Source organism: Crinia signifera, chromosome 9 (assembly GCF_055691185.1).
Source record: "Crinia signifera chromosome 9, ASM5569118v1, whole genome shotgun sequence".
Classification (NCBI taxonomy): Eukaryota; Metazoa; Chordata; class Amphibia; order Anura; family Myobatrachidae; genus Crinia; species Crinia signifera.
Genome location: NC_139225.1, coordinates 6,160,030 through 6,183,311, shown reverse-complemented (window position 1 = coordinate 6,183,311; position 23,282 = coordinate 6,160,030). Strand labels below are relative to the sequence as shown.

Here is a 23,282-nt window from a genome sequence, read left to right as displayed (position 1 = left end):
TTCATACATCTACTCCTGAATGACCTTAGGAGGTATAGGGATCAAGTCACTGTCTCTGGGGCCCAAATATGACCAGTGGAGGGGAGTAAGTCTCCTTAGCAGAATCCTGGGTGTAACTTTTTGTGGGATTCCCATTCCAGGAGGAGTAGTCCTCTCCCCCTGCTGCTCTCATGCCCAGAAGAGCAACCACTCAGTAGGAGCCATCTCCATGCTGAGTGCACAGGCAGTGTGGATCCAGAGGGTGACGCTTCAAACATGCTTGTATGTCGAAGATTATTTGCATTTTTTTTTATTATCTTTGTTGCGGTAACCTACTTGTTGCATTTTATTTTGTTGCAAGACTTGCATTTTTTAATTGCTATATAATTTTTTGAGAACCATTTTATGTCCCAGATGTGTGATATTGCTGGTGGGGAACAAGTAAGATACAAATTTACAACCAGGTCCTAATTAGACCCCTAATGGGCCCGTTGTGAATTTCTAGAGCTATAGGGAGATATAGACCCTTATTTGGTTCACTCGCAAAGGTACATTCCTTCTCAAATGGACAAAACCATGTGCACTGCAGGTGGGGCAGATGTAAGTTGTGCAGAGAGAATTAGATTTGGGTGAGTTATTTTGTTTCTGTGCAGGGAAAATACTGACAGCTTAATTGCTACACTGCAATATAGATCTCACTTTGAAGTAAAACCCCACCCAAATCTAACTCTCTCTGCACAAGTTACATCTGCCCCACCTGCACTGCACATAGTTTTGTCCATTTGAGAAGGAATTTAGCTTTGCGAATGAACCAGAATAAGGGCCATAGTATACAGTATAATAAATATATACAAGCCATAGGTAGCAGAACATACTGGTCATTTTTATTAATTAACATTAAAAGTTGTCATCTTGTCTATACCAATCTTAGTATGGGTACACACCAGGACAATTTGGGCCCCAAACCCCCGATTTCGACACGTCATACGTCCGATTGTATTTAAAAAGAGCAGAATCGTACCTGTTTTCACTACGTTAACGATCCGATGTGCGATCTGGTCGTCTGTCGTATTGGAGATTTTAACTTCTGCAGTAAAGATTTGTCAATCTACCTTTGACTGGGTCCAGATCCTGTGCAGATCAGGTTTCTTTGTATGCTCTGATCCATCGTGCAATTTCAACGGAAATCATTTCACCATCGCCGCACGATCATGGTGGTTCTGGTGTATACTCAGCCTTAGGGTGTTGTAGATATAATTGGTTGAGACTTAAAACCGATCCATGAAGCCAATTGTAAATTTCAGGTAAACACAGACCATCTTTTAGTATAGAACACCTTTTTACTTTTGCTGTTTTATAGAAAAGAAAAATATAAATTTAATTTTATCTTTGCAGTTGAGGAATTGAGTTCACTGTTTGAAAAAAAGAACTTCAAGGAAAGGTCGCCGGTGAGCGGGAAGCCGTCCATACTGTCCGTGCGCCTGGAGCAGTGCCCGCTGCAGCTTAACAACCCGTTTAATGAATACTCCAAGTTTGATGGCAAGGTGAGGCGATCAGATTAAACGTGAGGGGTATCAAGCCTTCTATTGTAGACCAGTGGTGAAGTCTCCCTTAGCAGCCAATTACTTTTGGGCTATCATTTTTGTTTTAAATTCTATCAAAGGTTATGTTATAGTAGTAGCTGATTGGCTACTCTGGGCGAAATCTCTACTTCTCCCGACAGTGGCTCCAAAAACCTACCTGACCCTCCTGTCATCTACTATTTGCGAGAACATTTTATTAGATTCTGCCATTGATTCTGATGGAAACCCTGGCCTGCTGGAGGTCACCTTTTCAAAGTACTTGCAAAATAAATGTGAAGGATGATATCTAAAGGGCTGTCCTCACATACTCAGACCTTTATGCAAAGGCAGGTACATCAGGCACCAGCTTTTTTTTTTTTTTTTTTTTTAAATGGTCAATTCAGTACTTTTTCGAGGTTCGCAATTGTGCTTCAGTCAAAGGAAAGGTGGAGTCCTAAAAATTATGGCCTTAATTGCTCATGACATGGACATGTTCATTCCACAAGTCTACTGGACCACCTGCTTTGCGTGTAATTGAGATGATCTATGTAAATCTCAAAGTATTGATTGCTGTATCGTTATCATGTGTGGTTGACAGCGGCCATTTTGAACTCATATCTCTGAACATCTCAGACCCATAGTCCAAGACCTCTCTAATGGGAGTGAAGATGCATCCACAAGGCTCAGGTATAAAAACGGACCAATCTTCTACACTATTCCGGTTTCTGAGCTCCAGGCTGTGTGTGGGGCATAAGGCATTTGCAGGAGATGTAACCAGGGCATGGAACGGCTGGGAAGTTTGTGCAATGTTCTTACCTTTTCCAGATAATTAACATTTAAAAAGCGAGCTACAGTGTTCCAAACCTGGTTTTAAAATAAAAACGTCTGAAATGAAATTTGGTTCAGTGCGATGTGCTGATGCAATATTTGTCTGCACCTATCGTTTCTTAACCCTTTGAGTGCCGACATCTCTGTGAGAGAGGCTAAAAATGACGGCGTCGCTCACATTTGTTATATAAATGCAAATGAAAAATTGTGCTGCCTGCCTGCCTCGCCGCCTGGAGGGAGGTCCCAGAACAGGTGGTCGGACGGCCAGCTGGTCCGACCACCTGGTCGGATCCGATGCGCACGGGACCACGCAATCAGACCCGACTGTATGTCAGGGAGAGGTGATTTGGTCCGATTTAATGGGCTGATTGGTCGCAACCGGCGGAAATCGGACCAAATCGCCTCAGTGTATGGGCACCTTTTAGACTGCGGGGAGGGTATCAATTCACTTAGAATGGGGAATTAGGTTTAGGTGGCGGGGTAAGGGGGTTGGGTGTTGTATGGCGGTCTGACATTCAGTATACCGACGCCAGTATCCCGACAGCGGAATCCCGACTACCGGTGCTCCGACGGGGGCGAGGGCAAAGAAGCCCCTTGCGGGCTCAGTGGCTGGCTTTGCTCGCCACAGGTTCTATTCTTCCTCTGTGGGGGTCATGCACAAGGGAGAAGAGCCCCTGTCAGTTGGCATCCCGACTGTCGGGCATTTAAACAATCAGGATTCCAATGTCGGAGTACTGACCACCGAAATCCCGACTGCCAGGCAGTCATCCGGCACCCAAAGGGGTTAGGGTAAGGGAGGGGAAAGGTTAAGGTGTTAACTAGATCGCATTACATCTAGTTCAAAATGCACGCTCCTGTAGCACATCGCATGCGGTTTGAACTAGTTGCAATGCTTTCTAGTTCAAAACGCACGGTGCACATCGCACCCTCTGTGGGTACCTTTAAGTTTTACGTTGTTCATTGATTTGATTGAACTGTTTCACATTCCACTCAAGGTCCCAAACTTGTCTTCTCCCTGCCAGTTTAAACAGTGGCGTCTACCAATCCGTATAGCAGGGATGGCCAACTTTGGCCCTCCAGCTGTTGTTGAACTACACATCCCAGCATGCCCTGCTACAGTTTTGCTATTTGGCAATGCTAAAACTGTTTCAGGGCATGCTGGGATGCGTAGTTCAACAACAGCTGGAGGGCTAAAGGTTTACCCATTGCTACCGTATACCGAATACCATTTACTTGGTACTTACAGTAGATGCTACGGGACTGACGAAGTGTATCTCCAGAAATTGTATATTATCTGCTAATGGTCCACAAAGGTTTGTCAGATCGGGCTTACTAATCTCAGCTGAAACTGTGACCTGTCTTTGTGTAGCGATGTATCAATTCAAATTAGGGTGGGATCCCAGGATTTGGCCCCTAAAAAACCGGGACTTCAATCCCGGAATTAGTTTCCAATTTCGGGATTAGACTGCGCATGCGCAGTCTAATTCCAGGCAGCGGCTGTGCGGGTTCTCCCGCCTCGTCTGGGGCACACTGCCCTACAGGCTAGGGATGGGGTGTATTAATATTCAATTGATGTTTTGACATATCGATGGTCATCCATTTTCTTTGATTGAATGGTCTGTGGGCCAATCAATGAATGAGGCGGGGCTTCGCTGGTGTCGTGGGCAGAACTATGCTCTGTGTCCCGGCCCCTTGGGGAAAAAGCAAAAACGAAACTATTTGTTTAAGCTTGACATCGATGGTGGGAAACCAACCGGTTCTCTCTCTTCGATGTCAAAACTACTTGACATTGTCCATAAACCATCTATGATTTCTAATAATTGATGGTCATCCCTACTGCAGGCTAAAGTAGCCTGTCCACCCACCCTGGCTGCTTCGAAAGGCTCCATCGCCCGCTTACCCAGCCGTCTTCACTGCCCACCCTCCGGGCCGCATCACATAGCTCCCTACCGCAAATGTAAATTAATATGCGGGGTGCCTGGGGCTTTTTGTAATTATTATTTTAGGGAAGCCGATCCCGGGAATCCTGGGATTGGGCATTTTTCAATCCTGAATTCCGGGATTGAAATCCCTAATTCAAATGGTCTAATGCTGAATACAAAGATGTGAAGCAGAATCAGACCTAAGCCAACGATCCCTAGATCTATACCTGTTCTCATCCCTGCCACTCACTGCAGCAAAGGGTTAATCCTGTCCCATCTTCCAGGGGACCCTCATAAGACCCAGCCGGTTCATCAGCTCAGACAGCCCCACGCCTGCGAGCATGGTCGATGGCATAATTCATGAGCGCTAATTACTCAGCTGTTAATTTTCATAAGTGTTGATTGTAGCAGTTCCTTAAATTAAGACTCCTTTTAAAACGTACCTTGGGAAATATTTTATCAGGGCCCGGAGTGCAAATGAATATGAATATGGCTCCAATTAACACTCGCTGGTTAATGGCTTTTAGCAGCATTTTGGGATGTGCAGTCCTTAAATACCATTTTTTGCCTGCTGCTCTTACTTTGAGCACCATTCAGATAATTAGGGATACGCAGAGCCATTTAAAAGGATCTTTGAACAAGAGATTGCTATTAACGCTGCAGACTCCACTGCTCTTTGCGGCTGCTGGCCCAACCCCTCCCCCTCCCCCTACACATTGTTCATTAAATTTGTAACAAGTGGCAGCCCCCTCTTAAGAACCTAGGTGAAGGCTTTAACCCTTTGACTGCCATTAAAGGGCCAACGGGGATCATAGGAGTTACAGGAAAAACCGGATTGATTAGAAATATGGGAATTTAACGTTGTGCTGACCAGGGCTTAGTAGGTGACGGGGTTGTGCCTGAGTTCTCCCTTTTACTCTTCCCTATTTATGTCGCACTATTTACTGTCCCACACATCAGATCGTATTCTGCTTTATGGTAACGATTTCTAAAACCAGTACACCGTATCGACAAAAACCATTAAAAGGAAGGAAGATGCATTATGGGAAATCTTTATGTGGGCTATATTGGGAATATTTTCCAAATCGCTTTTACGTCTTTATAGCACCAACATATTCTGTAGTACTGTGTGGTATTCCCTGACACAGTAAAATGAAAGGAAAGAATGGTCTTCGAGAAGCATTATTGACACCGAAATATAATTGTGACCCGATAACTTTTTAATCGTATTCACTGTTAGGTTAATTGACTATGAAACATAGATTTTGACGGCAGTTAGGAACCACTTGGCCCATCTAATCTGCCCTTAAGGCCCCTTTCACATGCTCCGGCTCCCGGCAAAACCCCGCACGGCCAAGAAGCCGTGCCGTACACAGGAGTTTACAATGTTCGGGATGGCCACAGCCCGGCAGCCAACCCTTCCAGTGGTGACATCCGGCTTCTAACCGTTACGCCATCTGTACCCTATGTACGCCCTATGTTTAAAGATTCAACGGTATAGTATTTGCTTCCTTTTTCTATCCTATACTAGACGGAAGAAAGCAGATTGCAAGGTAGTTGCTATGGCTTTTTTTAAAGTGATGTTAGTAAATAACCATTTATGTGCCACTGTTATTGCGTCTTGCCTCGTTTTGGTTGGAAATTAGCAGGGTCCATTAGTACCGTTTTGACTTATGAGCGATGTGGGGAAACTACGCAAAGATACAAGCATAGCAATCCTATCAAACTTCTAGATCAATTTCATATACTAAGGAATAAACAAAAATTAAGTTTTTTTTTGTTTTGTTTCCTTGCAAACGGCAAATGATTTAAAGCTTGTTTCTTATTCGCCTGGGCAGTGCTACCTTTGACCTCCGCTTCCCTATACTGTGGGACAGCGATCAGAAAAATTATTACTGATCTTCAAAGATTCAACTACTGTAGTCATAATAAGTATTGCTTATATGTTGTATATATTTATATGTTTATAATATTGCATAGTATATTTAGTATATTGTTTATATGCAGATCAGAAAGCATATGATACTATCTGCAGCTAATTTCATTGCTTACTCTCTGATCGGCATGGCACTGTGATTGACAGCCCTCCGTCCTAACGCGTTCTGCAGCAACAGCGGTTCTGTAACTACACAGATCAGCAGTTTCCCACATGTCAGGGCAGATTTACATCCCATTTCCCATCGATGTTTCTGTGTATAATTTGGCACACATTTGTATCCTTACCAGACTGTTATTTAGGCCATTTTAACCCCATCATTTTTACAGATGAACTTTGGCTCTGTATTATGTGGTTTGCAATATAAATCTCCTATTTTTTAATATAAAAAAACATAGTTTAAAAAATGTCCAAGTATTTTCTACCCTCTGTTGCTGGTTATACATATTACTGCAATGAAACTGTCTCAGCTGTGTCTAATGTGTTTGTATACATAAGTGGTTAATACTATAAACTGTTTACTGCTAATAGTAGTATAGTGTTCATTCTACCACCCGCTACCTTTGAAAACCCATGCAGTTCCTCTTCCCTGCCTGGGGTGTCGCTGTCTGCTGGGGTGTTTTTAGCGCAGTGTGGTCTGTATATCAGCACTGATATGCAAACCAGATCTGTGCTAGAAACACCCCAGCAGACAGCGACACCCCAGGCAGGGAGGGGAACTGCATGGGTTTTCAAAGGTAGCGGGTGCTAGAATGAACACTAGTAGTAGCAGCAAATTTAAATGTTAAAAAGCATAAATGAACAGAATCCTGAAAAGAAATGACGACATGGATTCATATAGTAAACCTGTAAGTAAATGTACGGAGCTGAATTGTTGTGATTACGTATTGTAGCGTATTCAGATGTTTAGTTCTAAAGTAACCCTAAATGTAGTCAGGATCCCAGCTGTCACAATGCCCTGAATATTCGGGTTAGGCACTAGGGGGGACTGTTAGGGTTAGGGGATACAGTCACTAGGTCGAATTGACTGAAATGTCAACAGGGACATTAGGTCGACACAAGCATTAGATAAACATGGGGAGGGTCGAAAGTCAAAAGGTCAACATGGGGTTTCACAATTTTTTTTTCGTGCCGACAGGCGGTATTTCAGGCCCTGCCATCCACTAGGACATGTGGGAGAATAAAATAGTGTGCCAAGCGTAGTGAGGCACCGTGCATGAAGCATGGCGAGTGCACACGATGCACTTTTTTTAGTGTCCATGTCGACTGTGTCAATATTCGGGTTCAAAAAGTGAAAAAACTCCATGTCGACCTTTTGACGACCTTCCCCATGTTGATCTAATGCATGTGTCGGCCTTCAGTGGTCGACTTAAGTGCTTGTAGACCTAATGTCTGTCTGTCCTATGATCCATACACTAGGGTTAGGCTGTGAGAGAGGCTGGCTTAGGGTTAGGCTGTGAGAGAGGCTGGCTAGGGTTAGGCTGTGAGAGAGGCTAGCTAGGGTTAGGCTGTGAGAGAGGCTGGCTAGGGTTAGGCTGTGAAAGAGGCTGGCTAGGGTTAGGCTGTGAAAGAGGCTGGCTAGGGTTAGGCTGTGAAAGAGGCTGGCTAGGGTTAGGCTGTGAGAGAGGCTAGCTAGGGTTAGGCTGTGAGAGAGGCTAGCTAGGGTTAGGCTGTGAGAGAGGCTAGCTAGGGTTAGGCTGTGAGAGAGGCTGGCTTAGGGTTAGGCTGTGAGAGAGGCTGGCTTAGGGTTAGGCTGTGAGAGGGGCTAGCTAGGGTTAGGCTGTGAGAGAGGCTAGCTAGGGTTATGCTGTGAGAGAGGCTAGCTAGGGTTAGGCTGTGAGAGAGGCTAGCTAGGGTTAGGCTGTGAGAGGGGCTAGCTAGGGTTAGGCTGTGAGAGGGGCTAGCTAGGGTTAGGCTGTGAGAGAGGCTAGCTAGGGTTATGCTATGAGAGAGGCTAGCTAGGGTTATGCTGTGAGAGAGGCTAGCTAGGGTTAGGCTGTGAGAGGCTGGCTAGGGTTAGGCTGTGAGAGAGGCTGGCTAGGGTTAGGCTGTGAGAGAGGCTGGCTAGGGTTAGGCTGTGAGGGAGGCTGGCTAGGGTTAGGCTGTGAGAGAGGCTAGCTAGGGTTATGCTGTGAGAGAGGCTAGCTAGGGTTAGGTTGTGAGAGGCTGGCTAGGGTTAGGCTGTGAGAGAGGCTAGCTAGGGTTAGGCTGTGAAAGAGGCTAGCTAGGGTTAGGCTGTGAGGGAGGCTGGCTAGGGTTAGGCTGTGAGAGAGGCTAGCTAGGGTTATGCTGTGAGAGAGGCTAGCTAGGGTTAGGCTGTGAGAGGCTGGCTAGGGTTAGGCTGTGAGAGAGGCTAGCTAGGGTTAGGCTGTGAAAGAGGCTAGCTAGGGTTAGGCTGTGAGAGAGGCTGGCTAGGGTTAGGCTGTGAGAGAGGCTAGCTAGGGTTAGGCTGGGTTACACATTAGATGATCTTGTCCATGAACGATATAGTTAATGATTTCCCTTGAACTGGCTGCAACTCCCTGAACAAACATTCTACTGCATACACCTTATTCTATATCGTTACCTATATCGTTCAGCAGCCACATATAGGAGTATGCTGTTGTTGACGGTATAGTTAATATGTGCAGACGTCAGAGGTGGTCGTTAACGACCCGAGGTATTGTGCATCTGCATATCGTTAACGATAACTGGTTAATGTGTACCCAGCTTTAGAATCCTTACCAGGATCCCTCAGGATTCTGGCCGCTGGCATTCCGTACCCAACTTGTTTTACAGCTAGCTGTGTATTATCATCATTGACCATAAATGCCCAGATCGTTTAAAGTAGCAAAATACATTTCAAAGTAGTCCCTAATTACTATGGCAGGCATCCTACCCTTCAGATTCACATATTTTAATTTTAACATGGGGATATGGATGGTATAATGGTTAGCAATACTGCCTCACAGCACATGAGTTCCATTACCACAATGGCGTTTGTATATTCTCCCCCGTACTCAAGTGGGTTTCCTCCGGGTGCTCACAATAAAATGAAGGTGTTTGTGCGTGTGCATGTTGTAGGGAATGTACACTGTAAGCCCCACTGGGGAAAGGACTAATGTAAACAGCCAAATCCTCAATATGCAACTGGGTCCTGCAGAAAGTTAATCCCTGTCTTTCAGGATTGGATACTTTTGGAATTGGGGACTTGATCAGAAACTTAAGTGTCTGGGCTGACAAACGTATTAAATTAGATTTTGATAACCTCATACCCTCCAACATTTGAAAGGCAGAAATCAGTACACATTCGGGAAGGGGGTGTGGCCATGTGTGAAGTAGGCATGGCCACACCCCCTTTCCGAATGTATACTGTACTGTGCATTTTTTTAAGAGGACTCCCACCACTCAAGAAAGTGGAGTCATACACCCCACACATGCTGATGTTGTGCTACTGCTGCTGCCTACCTTCCCCAGCAGTTCAGCTCTGCCTCAGTCCCCGGCCCTCCGGCCATGTGCCGCTGCGGTAGCGGGAGGGCTGGCATTCAATCACTAATCAGGCGGCGCCTGTCATTCCCTGCATCTCCACCGTGTGTGTGAGCAGGGGGAGGCGGGTCCGCTGCGTCCCCCTGCAGGGCACCTTGGGAGATGAGGTCTTCTTGGCCAGCCACTCCTCCTTTCAGCTAACGCTGGCGGAAGAGCAGCCAACAGTACAGAACTCTGAAATAGAAAACTACAACTACCAGAGACGGAGGAGCTGGCTACAGAAAAATCGGTACATTCGGTACAGACCATTAAAAACCGGTACTGTACCGACTAAATTGGTACAGTTGGAGGGTATGTAACCTCATTGGTAATTATCAAACCCATTCCCATGGTTAGTCCTAATAGAGTCACTTTGGATCCGTCTCATTCCACAGAATCTGTGTGTGTTTTTTTTTTTCCTTTATAAAAGTGAAGATCTGGTTTATTTACGAGCCGCAGTTTTCATTTTCGGTCATTTTTCTTGTAGAGCTTTAAAAAAAAAACACATAAAACACAAAATTCAAAGCGATGTAGCATAGCATTGCATCACTAGAAAGGTGCAAAATGCAGATTGATTTGAGCCGTAAAATCTGCCATTTCTGACCCAAATACTCCTAATCCTTATTATTATGTATTCTACCAGTGGCCGTCAACGTTACGCACAATTACCCGCAAGAAATTCTACTTTATTAACCTCTTAATTGCCGGGGACATTCACTGTAACATCACCCAGGTTTTTGGATTTATGGAACGCATAAAAGAAAGCATCGCAAAAGCCATTAATACAGATGTACAATTATATTATCATTTTGGCCTTTTGGAATCCAATTGCAGGTTAACTTATTAAAATGTATCATTTCAAATAATGAGCAGACACTTCAGGCTTTCTATAATGACAATAATGGCGTGTACTGCATGTGCTTATACGGTTGCCGGTAAAGAGAAAAAAAAGGGCACCCGCTTTATACGTTTTTATGCTGCGTCTTGTCCCTTTTACTTACTCCCCTACTTTCAAAACAGCCGTCGCCGTGCCATTGGAAATCAATTTGTACAATCCGAAAACCTGCGATATCAATCAGTTCTCTCCTTTCTAATTTGACAGACACGAGGAGAAATGGCGAAAAAAAATGTCATTTTTGATTGTGGAACGCAGTTATGCGGAACCAGGAAAAGGATATTATCTCTTTAAACAAGACAGCACTAATGGGTCCGTTGACCATGAATAATTTTTTGTTGTTGTCATTATTGCCAGCCCAGCATATTCTTCATTAAACGCTCAGCCCTAAATTAAAATAGAAACAGTTTCCAATAGTAATTAACTGGAGTATATTGGGGGAGGCCATTATTCACATTAAAGTAACCTTTTAATAGTTCTGTCTTTAACTTCCCTGCAGGTAATGGTTTTAAAAAGCTCTTCTAACAAGAGAAATTATAATGAGCTCTAATAGAGCAGGACAATGGGAAAATTAAGAATCATTCCCCCCCCCCTCTTGATTAAAAAAAAAAAATGATAAAAAAAAAGTAAGGTGTTACCTGGATATTGCGTTAATGCAGCTAATAATTCTTTATTGCACTTTTAAATATTGGCAACGACTACAAGTGAGCGAGTTCAGCTGGAAGAAAGAGCGCCGTGCTGTTCTGTCATACCGGTGAGAAACTGCCAGATGGAGCTTCGAGCTTCTGCAGAAAGAAGGACAAGACCATTTACTGAAAACAATGTGTATGATTGGTCAATCTATCTACGTGGAGCTATGGAACTCTCCATTCTTTTGATCAGAATTAATTTTTCGTTGTGCTACAAAAGTGTTTTGCCGTTTTTTAAAGCAACTTGGTCCTTTATATTTAAAAAAAAAAAAAATGAAAAAGGCTGGGTCACACCTGGGATTTTGGAATCTGCTCCAAGCCGGTGCGACCCGGCTTGCAACCCCTTTATTTAGATGCATGTTGACCCAGCATAGTGCCAGGCGAGTGATGTCACCAGAGGGGCATCCGAGCCACTGCTGGGAGATGAAAGTATCTCCCGGCACTGGTTTTTCCATTGCAATGAACGGGTCCCAAGTTGCATCGACTCGGGGAATAAGAGATCCTGATCGCAATCTCTCATTCTGAACCACTACCCGGCTTTTTTTTTTTTGCTTAAGCAAAATTGCTTAGCACAAATCTCTGCATGTGTATGTGCTCCCCATGGGAGATCTGGACACAGGGAAATCGCCTACCCTAAATAGCTTAGCAAAATTGCTTAGCACACATCTCTACGTGTGTACGCCCCTTAAGAAATAACATCCCCAAATACTCTATAAACACTAACCCAGCACATAAATAGTTGTAAGCATTCTATTCCGGAGCCGGATACAAATATCAACACCACATGTTACAGCATCTCCGCTGTGGATAATTTTTGAGACCATTTATAGCTTACAGAGTGGACAATTTTCTAGACTCCTAGATTATTTTGTTTTCATTCCTGTGTTTTGTAATGTCTAGGAACAGGGCAAAATCTGTCCTGTCATAAGAGCAAATTATGTTACATTCTCTTCTTACTCCTTTTAGATTACTTTGCAAACCGTTCCGTTATTGCACAGCATTGGGGGCATTCAATCAATGATTTATTTACAGTTTCTTATATAGCGCAGCAAATTCCGTTGCGCTTTACAATGGGAAACAGTGATAAAACAAACTGGGTAGTAACAAACATACAGAGGTAGGAGGGCCCTGCTCACAAGCTTACCATCATTGCTGTTTTTTTTGCCAGGCAAAAAAACAGCAACGTTTAGCCAATCAATATTCAGTCATGGGCATGTTTTTACCCATGCCATTTAAAAAAAAAAAAGATTTTGTGTTCAAATCTGCATGGGCGAAAACAAACACAAATTTGACAAAACATGCGGATTCGCCAATCCATGCAGTTTCCCCCAGTGCTGGATTTTTCACCCAGGTAAAAAAACGTCATGGAGATTGTATAGGGCAAAGCTAATTGAACCTTACCCACCCTCCATTCGTTGAAGCCCGGCCATCTTAATAGTAAGTCCTGACTTAATTTTATCTGCAAATCGGGTCTGAATTGAGCACTCTGTCATCATCGGTAAAGAGCTGTGGGCTATGGTACTGGGACTGTCAGTGATGGAAAATCATCATTATAAAATGTACAGTATTTATTGTGGTTCAGACACTGTACTTATAAAAAAATAAAATAAAACATTTAGTAGTTGGCATCCGTCCATCACATCATCAAAATAAGGCTGCTGCATATACAATCTTGATGTATTGGAGATACAGTATAAGCTAAGGGTTATTTAGCCCATAGTAGCAACTCGTTAAATTAAAATTGTATAGGCAGCGGCCATATTTTTAGAACACTATGGTATATATTCAATTGATGCCGGATCCATTCCGAAATTCTTTTGACGGAATGGATCCAGCATCCATTATTCAATGCAGTGTCCAAATCTGGATGTTGGGTTTGTCCGCTGCTTGATGCTCAAATGGCCGGCGTGGCGGGAGGGAACGGGAGGCGGAGGAGAGGAGGACAGCGCCATCTAAACTGCTGCTCACCCGGCGTCGTCCTCCCTGCCTTAATCCGACATCTTTTCATGTAGGATTGAGTTTGACGGAAACATGGGCAAAACCTTTTCAGTTTTGGCTGTTTTTCCGTCAAAAGCAGGTGGATTCCGCAGGTCGGAACATTTCAACCTGCCAAAAAAAACCCAGTTAGCATTGAATTGATCGGAACCCCTTCCGATCTATTCGTGTTGAAAACTGCCGGCAATTTCAATTGAATATACCCCTATTTCTTTTTTTCTTTTATATTTTTAATACTTCATCCACAAGATAATTGAGGTTTTTAATGCATACCAATAAATGTTACAACTTATGATTTCTATAAGACCTTTAATGCACCCACGTGAATATCACCCTTTCTTGTGTTTGGTTTATAATCGTGACGCTAAGTATAATGTAAACACCACAATATCGATGGGGTGCAAACTGTTAGCAGGCACTAGGTCATTGGACTTGGTGATGTGAGGCTTGCAACCTGTTCATAGGTTCACAATATTGATGTCTGTGGGGCAGGATGGGGGGGGGGGGGGGGTTGCTTGGGTTAGGCACCTAGGGGGCTTTGGAGATAGAGATGGTGGAAAAATACTCGCCAGAATCCTGCGGCCTCGGAGCTCGTGCCAGATGTCACATGGCCACCGGGACCTTGAAGATGATGTTGAATCCACCACTGCCGCTGGGAGATTGTAAAAAGAATTGATATTTCTTAAATATCAATGAACCTCAATAATTTTATGACTTCGCCCATTGTGGAAAACCGAGTACTCACCGGTCGGGTTCAGAGGCCTTTGAGCTAAACCTTCTTGTTCACAAGCTCTTTCTATTTTCCACATTACAGTATTTGTGGCATGTTATGCTAATGTCAAGCTATTTACCACTCTGATTCTACAGTACTCTCTAATTAAGTTGACAACAAAATTGAGATTTTGCAGCGAAGGTGGGGTGCTGGAGGGGAGCTGTAAGTTTCCACGGGGTTAAGAGATGCCTTTTAAATAAAAGAAATTCTGCATTCTGTTTTTCTTTCGAGATAAACCCGTTTCAGCCGATTACATCCAGCCCGCTTCACAAAGGCGCAGTTTTCATAAACCTCTCATCAGTGTAGCTTGGCAGTAATTGCAACGAGGGAAACTTGTAATTTTCCTGAAGGATCTGACACAGTTGGAATTAAAAATCAAGGCGCCCCTCGTGAATGCCAGTTCATTACAAATTAACAGCAGTCCATAGGAAAGCAGCAGGCTGGGGCGTGCCGAAAAAAAGCGATCAGGATAAAGAAACCCAGCATTTGAGTCTGTCACCGCTCCAGAGCAAGTACGGCCCACGAACAAATTAATGACACATTGTCAACGGAGAAAAAAAAGTTACATCAAATTAACACATCGGATCCCAGCATATTAATGCATACTGTTTCACCTGATTACTAGGATAAAGAAGGCTGTTTTGCAAATTGAAAGATGCCCCATAGGTATCCCTACCTCGGGGTGAATTTTGTTACTTTTTTTGCACACTTATTTGCGATATGGCGATGACCAAGTTAACAGTTTGCATTAAAAAGAAGTCTCTATGTCTGTCTTCATAAACTGATGTGTTGAATAGTAGGTGACCATCACCGGACTTTATTGATACAATAGCAGGTCCTAACACAACTTTGTTTATTCCCATCGTCCCCCCGGCATCCGCCAGACCCACCCATATGACTGCCGTACAGAGAAGCGTGATTCATCCCTCCGCAGAAAACATTTCCACTGCTCCACAGTCCAGTGTCCGTGTGCGTTACACTATTCCATCCAATGCTTGGCATGTTGTGCTTACCTTTAATGCCGGTGGCATTTTGGAATTCCGCCATGGAATCTGAAGAGCTTTGGCGACTTTTATGCACCGTGCGCCTTAGTGGAGGTTGACACCACTCTGATTTTGTGTGGTCTTTTGCTTCGTGGCCGAGTTGCTGTTTCTAAACTCTTCCACTTTCTAATAATATCACATACAGTTTCCCGTGGAATATCCAGCAGTGATGACATTTCTTGACCTGTTTATTGCAAAGGCGGCTTCCTAGCACAGTACCCACGATTTACGTCACTGAGCTCTTCAGAATGACCCATGTGTATCACAAATTGTTGCAAATGAAGACTGCATGGCTAGGTGCTTATCTACACCTGTGGCAACGAGTCCGTTTGAAACACCTGAATTCAATAATTAACTGGTGTGGCCAACTACTTTTGTCCATATAGGGGGTTATTCTGGTTGATTCACAAGGTTACAAATTCGCAACCTTGCGAGTCCACCAAACCCCCGCCTAGCGAATGGTGGCCTGGCTGCCACCCAGTCGCAAGGGCGATTCCATTGCAGGGCCTGCGAATAGGTGTTACACAGTAGCGCCGAGCGTCTTGGTGTGACTTATCCCATTAAAATTTGTCTTAATCAAACAATTATTCAAATAAGATGCACAAGCAGCTCATGCGGATTAAAATGACATGACATGTCTATATTTTGTGTAGGCCTGTGGCTGTATTTACATACGAAATGCTATGTTTCCTGTAACATTCCACTTCATATGCAGAAACCATGTCATATGCACACAGAATATAGGCATGCTGCATATCTTTTTAATCAGCAGAGTCTGCTTGTGCATCCTATTTGCATAACAATACATTTTTTCAGCACAGAAGATGCTCAGCGCTAACGGAGGTGCATAGGATTTGTTGGTCACGCTGCCTGGCATTCTGATGTAAGATGTATCGGGACACCTCTGTACGTGTTACGTTTTTCAGTTCTTTGCGGAATTAGGCAAAGTTTTGCAGAACACTTTTACAACAGGCTGCTCAGCTTCTACGTCTTATCATTTTCTAACATTGTTACGTGTCCTCTTATGGAGATGTGAATCACTTGTTGTTCTGCCATATAATCTAAATAGTTTACCTGTGATCTGTGCATTTATTACATACTGCAGTAGCTGAGGTACCCAGCATTGCCTGGGTTTAAATATGCAAGTTGTTATTAATGAGTTGGATGCAACTGTCAACATTTTAGAATGTAAGCTCATTTTATTTAAACCAGGAATGGGCAACCTTCGGCCCTCCAGCTGTTGTTGAACTGCACATCCCAGTTTGTGGGAAAACGCTTGTGGTCCCGAGCATTTCGGATAAGGGATGCTCAATCTGTACTTATATATCATCTGCCGATACAGATCTATTTATATACCCTTGTATTTGTTCTATACTAAACTATACAAGGGTGTTCAAACGTGCGCTTTTGCTTGCGATTCAATTGGGATCATTCGGGCTTGAAAAATGCATTGATTTGGACTGTATAGTACAGATCTGTACTATATAGTCTGTGTTTCCATTCGATTTCGATGCCGCGTATCGGGATCGAATCGTCATCGAATGCTGTTGAAAACAGTCCATTTGAATTTGATTCTGCTTATGTAAGCAAAATCGAATACAAAAATAGACCAAATCAAACCGTGTGTACAGGTTAAGTCACTGTTTTCTGGTTTTGCTTACTGGGCACTGCAGATCCTTTGTGGCACTATATGAATAAATAAGAACATTTTAACAATAATTAGCAGCTTAGACGCCCTTCCAACAGGCCCATGAGGTGGTTTTGTTACCAATGTTGATGTTCCAAGGCTTTTGGATAAACCATATTTTCTGTCTTTCCATTTCTGCCCTTTTTTTTAGTTAACCCCTTCCTGACAGAGCTAGTTTTTGCGTTCCTGACAGAGCCATTTTTTTCAAATCTGACATGTCTCACTTAAGTGGGGATAACTTTTTTTTGCTTTTACTTATCCCAGTGATTTTGAGATTGTTTTTTCGTGACACATTGTACTTCAAATTAGTGGTAAATTTGGGTCGATACAGTCTGTGTTTTTTTGTGAAAAATACCAAAATGTCGTGAAAAAATGGAAAATTTAGCGATTTGCAAAATGTTAAATTTTCTGCTTGTGAGACAAATAATCATACCACTCAAAATAGTTAATAACTAACATAGACCATATGTCTACTTTATGTTGACATCATTATTTCAACTTCCTTTTCATTTTTTTGGACACTAGGAGGCTTACAATATGAATAGCAAATTCTCAAATTTTCAAGAAAATTTCAAACACTGATTTTTTTAGGGACCAGTTCAGTTCTGATATGACTTTGAGGGACTTGTATGTGAGACACCCCCATAAATGATGCCATTTCAAAAACTGCACCCCTCACAGTATTCAAAACAGCATTTTGGAAGTTTGTTAACCCTTTAGGTGTTTCACAGGAATTAAAACAAAGTGTAGGTGAAATTTCAAAATTTCATTTTTTTTGCAGATTTGCAATTTTAATACATTTTTCTAAGGAACACAGTACATTTTACTAGAGAAATGTGACTAAAAATTGATTCCCCCAATTCTTTTATTTTCAAAAATATCCTATATGTGGCCCTAGTGTGCACGTTGACCAAACCACAGGCTTCATAATAGAAGGAGCACCTACTTGATTTTGGAGCCTCCTTTTTATGAGATTATTTTTTAGGCACCATGTAGGTTTCTAGGCACCATAAGATGCTAAAATTTAGGAACCCCCCCACAAGTTACCCCATTTTGCAAACTACACCCCTCAGGGAATTCATCTAGGGGTATAGTGTACATTTCAAACCCCCAGGGGTTTCACCAATTGTGGTACAACTGGGCAGTGAAAATGAAAAATTACATTTTTTACACAAAAATGCAGTTCTGGCTCAAAATTTTTCATTTTCACAAGGAATGAAGGAGACAAAGCACCCCAAAATCTGTGCCCCAATTTCTCCCGAGTACCGCAATGCCTCACATGTGACCAAAAAATACCAGTTGGGTGCATGGCAGGACTCAGAAGGGAAGGAGTGATTTTTGGATTTTGCAGCTCAGATTCTGGTGGAATTTTGGTGGGTGCTATGCCGCATTAGCAAGACCCCCCAAGCACCAATACAGTGGAACCCCCCCACAAGTGACCCCATTTTGCAAACTACACCCCTCAGGGAATTCATCTAGGGGTATAGTGTACATTTCAAACCCCCAGGGGTTTCACCAATTTTGATACAAGTGGGCAGTGAAAATGAAAAATTACATTTTTTTACACAAAAATGCAGTTCTGGCTCAAAATTTTTCATTTTCAGAAGGTATGAAGGAGAAAAAGCACCCCAAAATCTGTGCCCCAATTTCTCCCGAGTACGGCAATGCCTCACATGTGACCAAAAAATACCAGTTGGGTGCATGGCAGGACTCAGAAGGGAAGGAGTGATTTTTGGATTTTGCAGCTCAGATTCTGGTGGAATTTTGGTGGGTGCTATGTTGCACCAATACAGTGGAACCCCCCCACAAGTCACCCCATTTTGCAAAGTACACCCCTCAGGGAATTCATCTAGGGGTATAGTGTACATTTCAAACCCCCAGGGGTTTCACCAATTTTGATACAAGTGGGCAGTGAAAATGAAAAATTACATTTTTTTACACAAAAATGCAGTTCTGGCTCAAAATTTTTCATTTTCAGAAGGTATGAAGGAGAAAAAGCACCCCAAAATCTGTGCCCCAATTTCTCCCGAGTACGGCAATGCCTCACATGTGACCAAAAAATACCAGTTGGGTGCATGGCAGGACTCAGAAGGGAAGGAGTGATTTTTGGATTTTGCAGCTCAGATTCTGGTGGAATTTTGGTGGGTGCTATGTCGCATTAGCAAGACCCCCAAAGCACCAATACAGTGGAACCCCCCCACAAGTGACCCCATTTTGCAAACTACACCCCTCAGGGAATTCATCTAGGGGTATAGTGTACATTTCAAACCCCCAGGGGTTTCACCAATTTTGATACAAGTGGGCAGTGAACATGAAAAATTACATTTTTTTACACAAAAATGCAGTTCTGGCTCAAAATTTTTCATTTTCAGAAGGTATGAAGGAGAAAAAGCACCCCAAAATCTGTGCCCCAATTTCTCCCGAGTACGGCAATGCCTCACATGTGACCAAAAAATACCAGTTGGGTGCATGGCAGGACTCAGAAGGGAAGGAGTGATTTTTGGATTTTGCAGCACAGATTTTGGTGGAATGAATGGTGGGTGCTATGTTGCACCAATACAGTGGAACCCCCCCACAAGTCACTCCATTTTGCGAAGTACACCCCTCAGGGAATTCATCTAGGGGTATAGTGTACATTTCAAACCCCCAGGGGTTTCACCAATTTTGATACAAGTGGGCAGTGAAAATGAAAAATTACATTTTTTTACACAAAAATGCAGTTCTGGCTCAAAATTTTTCATTTTCAGAAGGAATGAAGGAGACAAAGCACCCCAAAATCTGTGCCCCAATTTCTCCCGAGTACGGCAATGCCTCATGTGTGACCAAAAAGTGGCAGGACTCAGAAGGGAAGGAGTGATATTTGGAGTTTGCAGCACAAATTCTGGTGGAATGATGGTGGGTGCTATGTCGCATTAGCAAGACCCCCAAAGCACCAATACAGTGGAACCCCCCCACAAGTGACCCCATTTTGCAAACTACACCCCTCAGGGAATTCATCTAGGGGTATAGTGTACATTTCAAACCCCCAGGGGTTTCACCAATTTTGATAAAACTGGGCAGTGAACATGAAAAATTACATTTTTTTACACAAAAATGCAGTTCTGGCTCAAAATTTTTCATTTTCACAAGGAATGAAGGAGAAAAAGCACCCCAAAATCTGTGCCCCAATATCTCCCAAGTACGGCAATGCCTCACATGTGACCAAAAAATACCAGTTGGGTGCATGGCAGGACTCAGAAGGGAAGGAGTGATTTTTGGATTTTGCGGCTCAGATTCTGGTGGAATGAATGGTGGGTGCTATGTGGCATTAGCAAGACCCCCGAAGCACGGTGAAATTATGAACCTAATATTCCATAGATGTGTGGTATATTTTAAAACACTCCTTTATACATAGGCCGGGTTTGTCGGGGCAAGTGTCACACTGGAAAATAGTTTGCTTTCTTATTCCCTTTTTATAGCAAACTTTGCACCTTTTTTGTGTCCTGCCCTTTTTTCCAGTGGAGGGGATTTCATCAGGAAAATGCTGCCCTGGTACAATACGGGGGCCAGTACTAGAAGTACTGGGGCCCTCTGCCTGCTGGTTCCCAAATATTAGGCCCTTTATGACTTCCTCTTGAAAGTGCATAAATGTCCCCCTCTGGCCGGTAGAACGGAATAGCACGTAAGCGTTATACAGTGCCATCTGGATGATATACACGGCCACCTTCTTGTACCAGATTTTTGTTTTCCGCAGGGCACTGTACGGCTTCAGTACCTGATCTGAAAGATCCACTCCGCCCATGTACCTATTGTAATCCAGGATACAATTAGGTTTTGAGGTGTGGGTACTGGTACCTCGTACAGGGACGGAGGTGGTACTGTCTCCGTGAATTGTTGTCAGTATAAGGACATCCCTCTTGTCCTTATATTTGACCAACAACATATTTTCGTTGCATATTCCCCTGCTTTCACCCCTTCTCATTACTTGGGCAATGTGCGTTTTTGGGAGGCCTCTTTGGTTCTTGCGCACAGTACCGCAAGCTGCTGTACCTCTTGAACCAAGGGCCTTAAACAGGGGGATGCTAGTGTAAAAGTTATCCACATAGAGGTGATAACCTTTATCCAGGAAGGGGTGCACTAAATCCCAGACAATTTTCCCACTAACACCTACGAGGGAGGGGGGGCATTCTGGCGGTTCAATTCTTGAATCCTTCCCTTCATAAACCCTAAACCTGTGGGTGTACCCTGAGGTGCTTTAACACAGTTTATACATTTTTATGCCATACCTTGCCCTCTTACTGGGAAGGTACTGGCGGAATTTAACCCTTCCTTTAAAATGTATAAGGGACTCGTCGATACAAATAAATTTTTCAGGGATGTACACCTCTTCAAATTTGGCACTGAAATGATCAATGACCGGCCTGACTTTGAATAGCCGGTCAAAGGTGGGATCATCTCTGGGTGGGCACTGTGCATTATCGGTGTAATGTATAAATTTAAGAATTGTCTCAAATCGAGTCCGGGTCATGGCCATACGGTAAAATGGAGTACTGTACAGAACATCTGTACTCCAATATTGCCTAATTTCTGGCTTTTTTACTATGCCCATATGAAACACCAGACCCCAAAACGTCATCATCTCTACTGCATCTACAGGGGTCCACCTAGCAAATGATGACGTGGGGTTTTGAGCAATAAACTGCTGGGCATATAAATTAGTTTGGTCCACCATTAAATTTATAAAATCATCAAAAAAATAATTTGAAAAAGTCAATTTCTCTGAGACCTGTGGAATCAAATTGGATTCCTGGCATGGCCAAAAACTCAGGAACCTGGGGCTCAAAATTGTCTGGTGGTGGGGTCCATACGAGATCAATTGTTGGGGGGGGGGGGGGTCTCAGCTGCTCTACGGGGGCGTCTTTGAGGGGGTCCCTCATCACCAGAGGAGGAAGAGGAGCTTAAGACGAATCCTTCAAATTCCCCGCTTGCATCACTGGCTGTGTCAGAGTCAGAGGCAAGCATGGCATATGCCTCCTCCACTGAATACATTCTCCTGGATGACTGGGAGGACATTTGGGAGGACATTTGGGATGCCATTTTTATTTTTGTGTTACTGGTAGTGAAATGTTTCAACACGTGTATAGTGTAGGGGGGGTACAAACTTTATTTCAACCCGGGGGGTATGTAGTGTGTAATGTGTATGTAGTGCAGAAAAAAAAAAATACTTTATACCAATAAAAAAAAAAAAATGAAGGGGTTAAAAATAAAAAATGGAAGGGGTTAAAAAAAAAAAAAGGTCCTGCGCCAAAAATTGAGCACAGATGTTGGTCAGTAACGTCTGTCACTGAACAGCGCTCAAAGGCAACAGGAATTTGATCAAAAAAAAAAAAAAAATAGATCAACCCTGTGCCGAAAAAGCTGATCAGTGATGTACGTCACTGATCAGCGCACAGTGGCCACAGGACACCCACAAAATCACAGTGTGTGTAAAAAAAAAATTAAAAAAAGACCCCACAGCACTCACAAAAAAAAAAAAGGTGATCAGTGATGCGACACTGATTACCAGTGAGGTGCAGCAGGTGCACAACCTTTGGTGCAACTGACAGTGCAACTGACAGGTATATATATAAAAAAAAAAACCTCTGTACCCCCAAAAAAGTTGCTGATCACCTCAGATATAGTGATCAGCACAAAAGGCGGGGGCAGCAGACACAAAATTTAGCACTCTCTGTCACTATCTCTCTCTATCTCTCTATCTCTCACTATCTATCACTCTATGACACTGCAGCAGCAGCACTGACAGGTATATCTATATATAAAAAAAAACCTGCGCCCCCAAAAAGTTGCTGATCAGTTAATTTATACTGATCAGCACAAAAGGAGGGGGCAGCAGTCAGTTATATAAAAAATATATAGCACAATCTGTCACTATCTCTCTCTATCTCTCTCTCTCTATCTCTCTCTATCTCTCTCTAACTATCACACTGCAGCAGCACAAAATATAGCACTCTGTCACTAGGCCTCTCTATCTATCTCTCTCTCTCTATCTCTCTCTATCTCTCTATCTCTCTCTCTCTATCTATAACTATATCACACTGCAGCAGCACAAAATATAGCACTCTCTGACACTATCTCTCTCTCTATCTCTCTCTATCTCTCTCTATCTCTCTATCTCTCTCTATCTATCTCTCTATCTAGCTATTACACTGCAGCAGCACAATTTCACAGCACAGGAAGGCACAAGTAGCAACAGGATCCAGGAAGCATCCAGCACACTACAAGCACAGATCAAGCAGTGATCAAGCAGTGATGAAGCAGTGATCAGGTAAGTATGGAGCAAGGTTCTGGTCAGTATATGGCGGCAGGTGGGCACGGTGACCGCACTGCACGCTATTCCAGACCGGAATGGCGTCTGCAGTACAGTCACCGTTAGTTTAAACCCCCCTCCATGGCTGTGATTGGTCCGTCGGTCCGACGGACCAATCACGGCC

General features: G+C 43.3%; 1 protein-coding gene across 1 annotated transcript in view; it reads left to right on the top strand.

Annotated features, from left to right (window-relative positions):
* Positions 1 to 23,282, top strand: part of MAPKAP1 (MAPK associated protein 1) — a 153,634-nt gene that overhangs the window by 37,253 nt on the left and 93,099 nt on the right. The window contains exon 4 of the mRNA XM_083160962.1: positions 1,375 to 1,523. Coding sequence (XP_083017088.1) covers positions 1,375 to 1,523 — 149 coding nt within the window. The remainder of the gene's footprint in view (positions 1 to 1,374; positions 1,524 to 23,282) is intronic.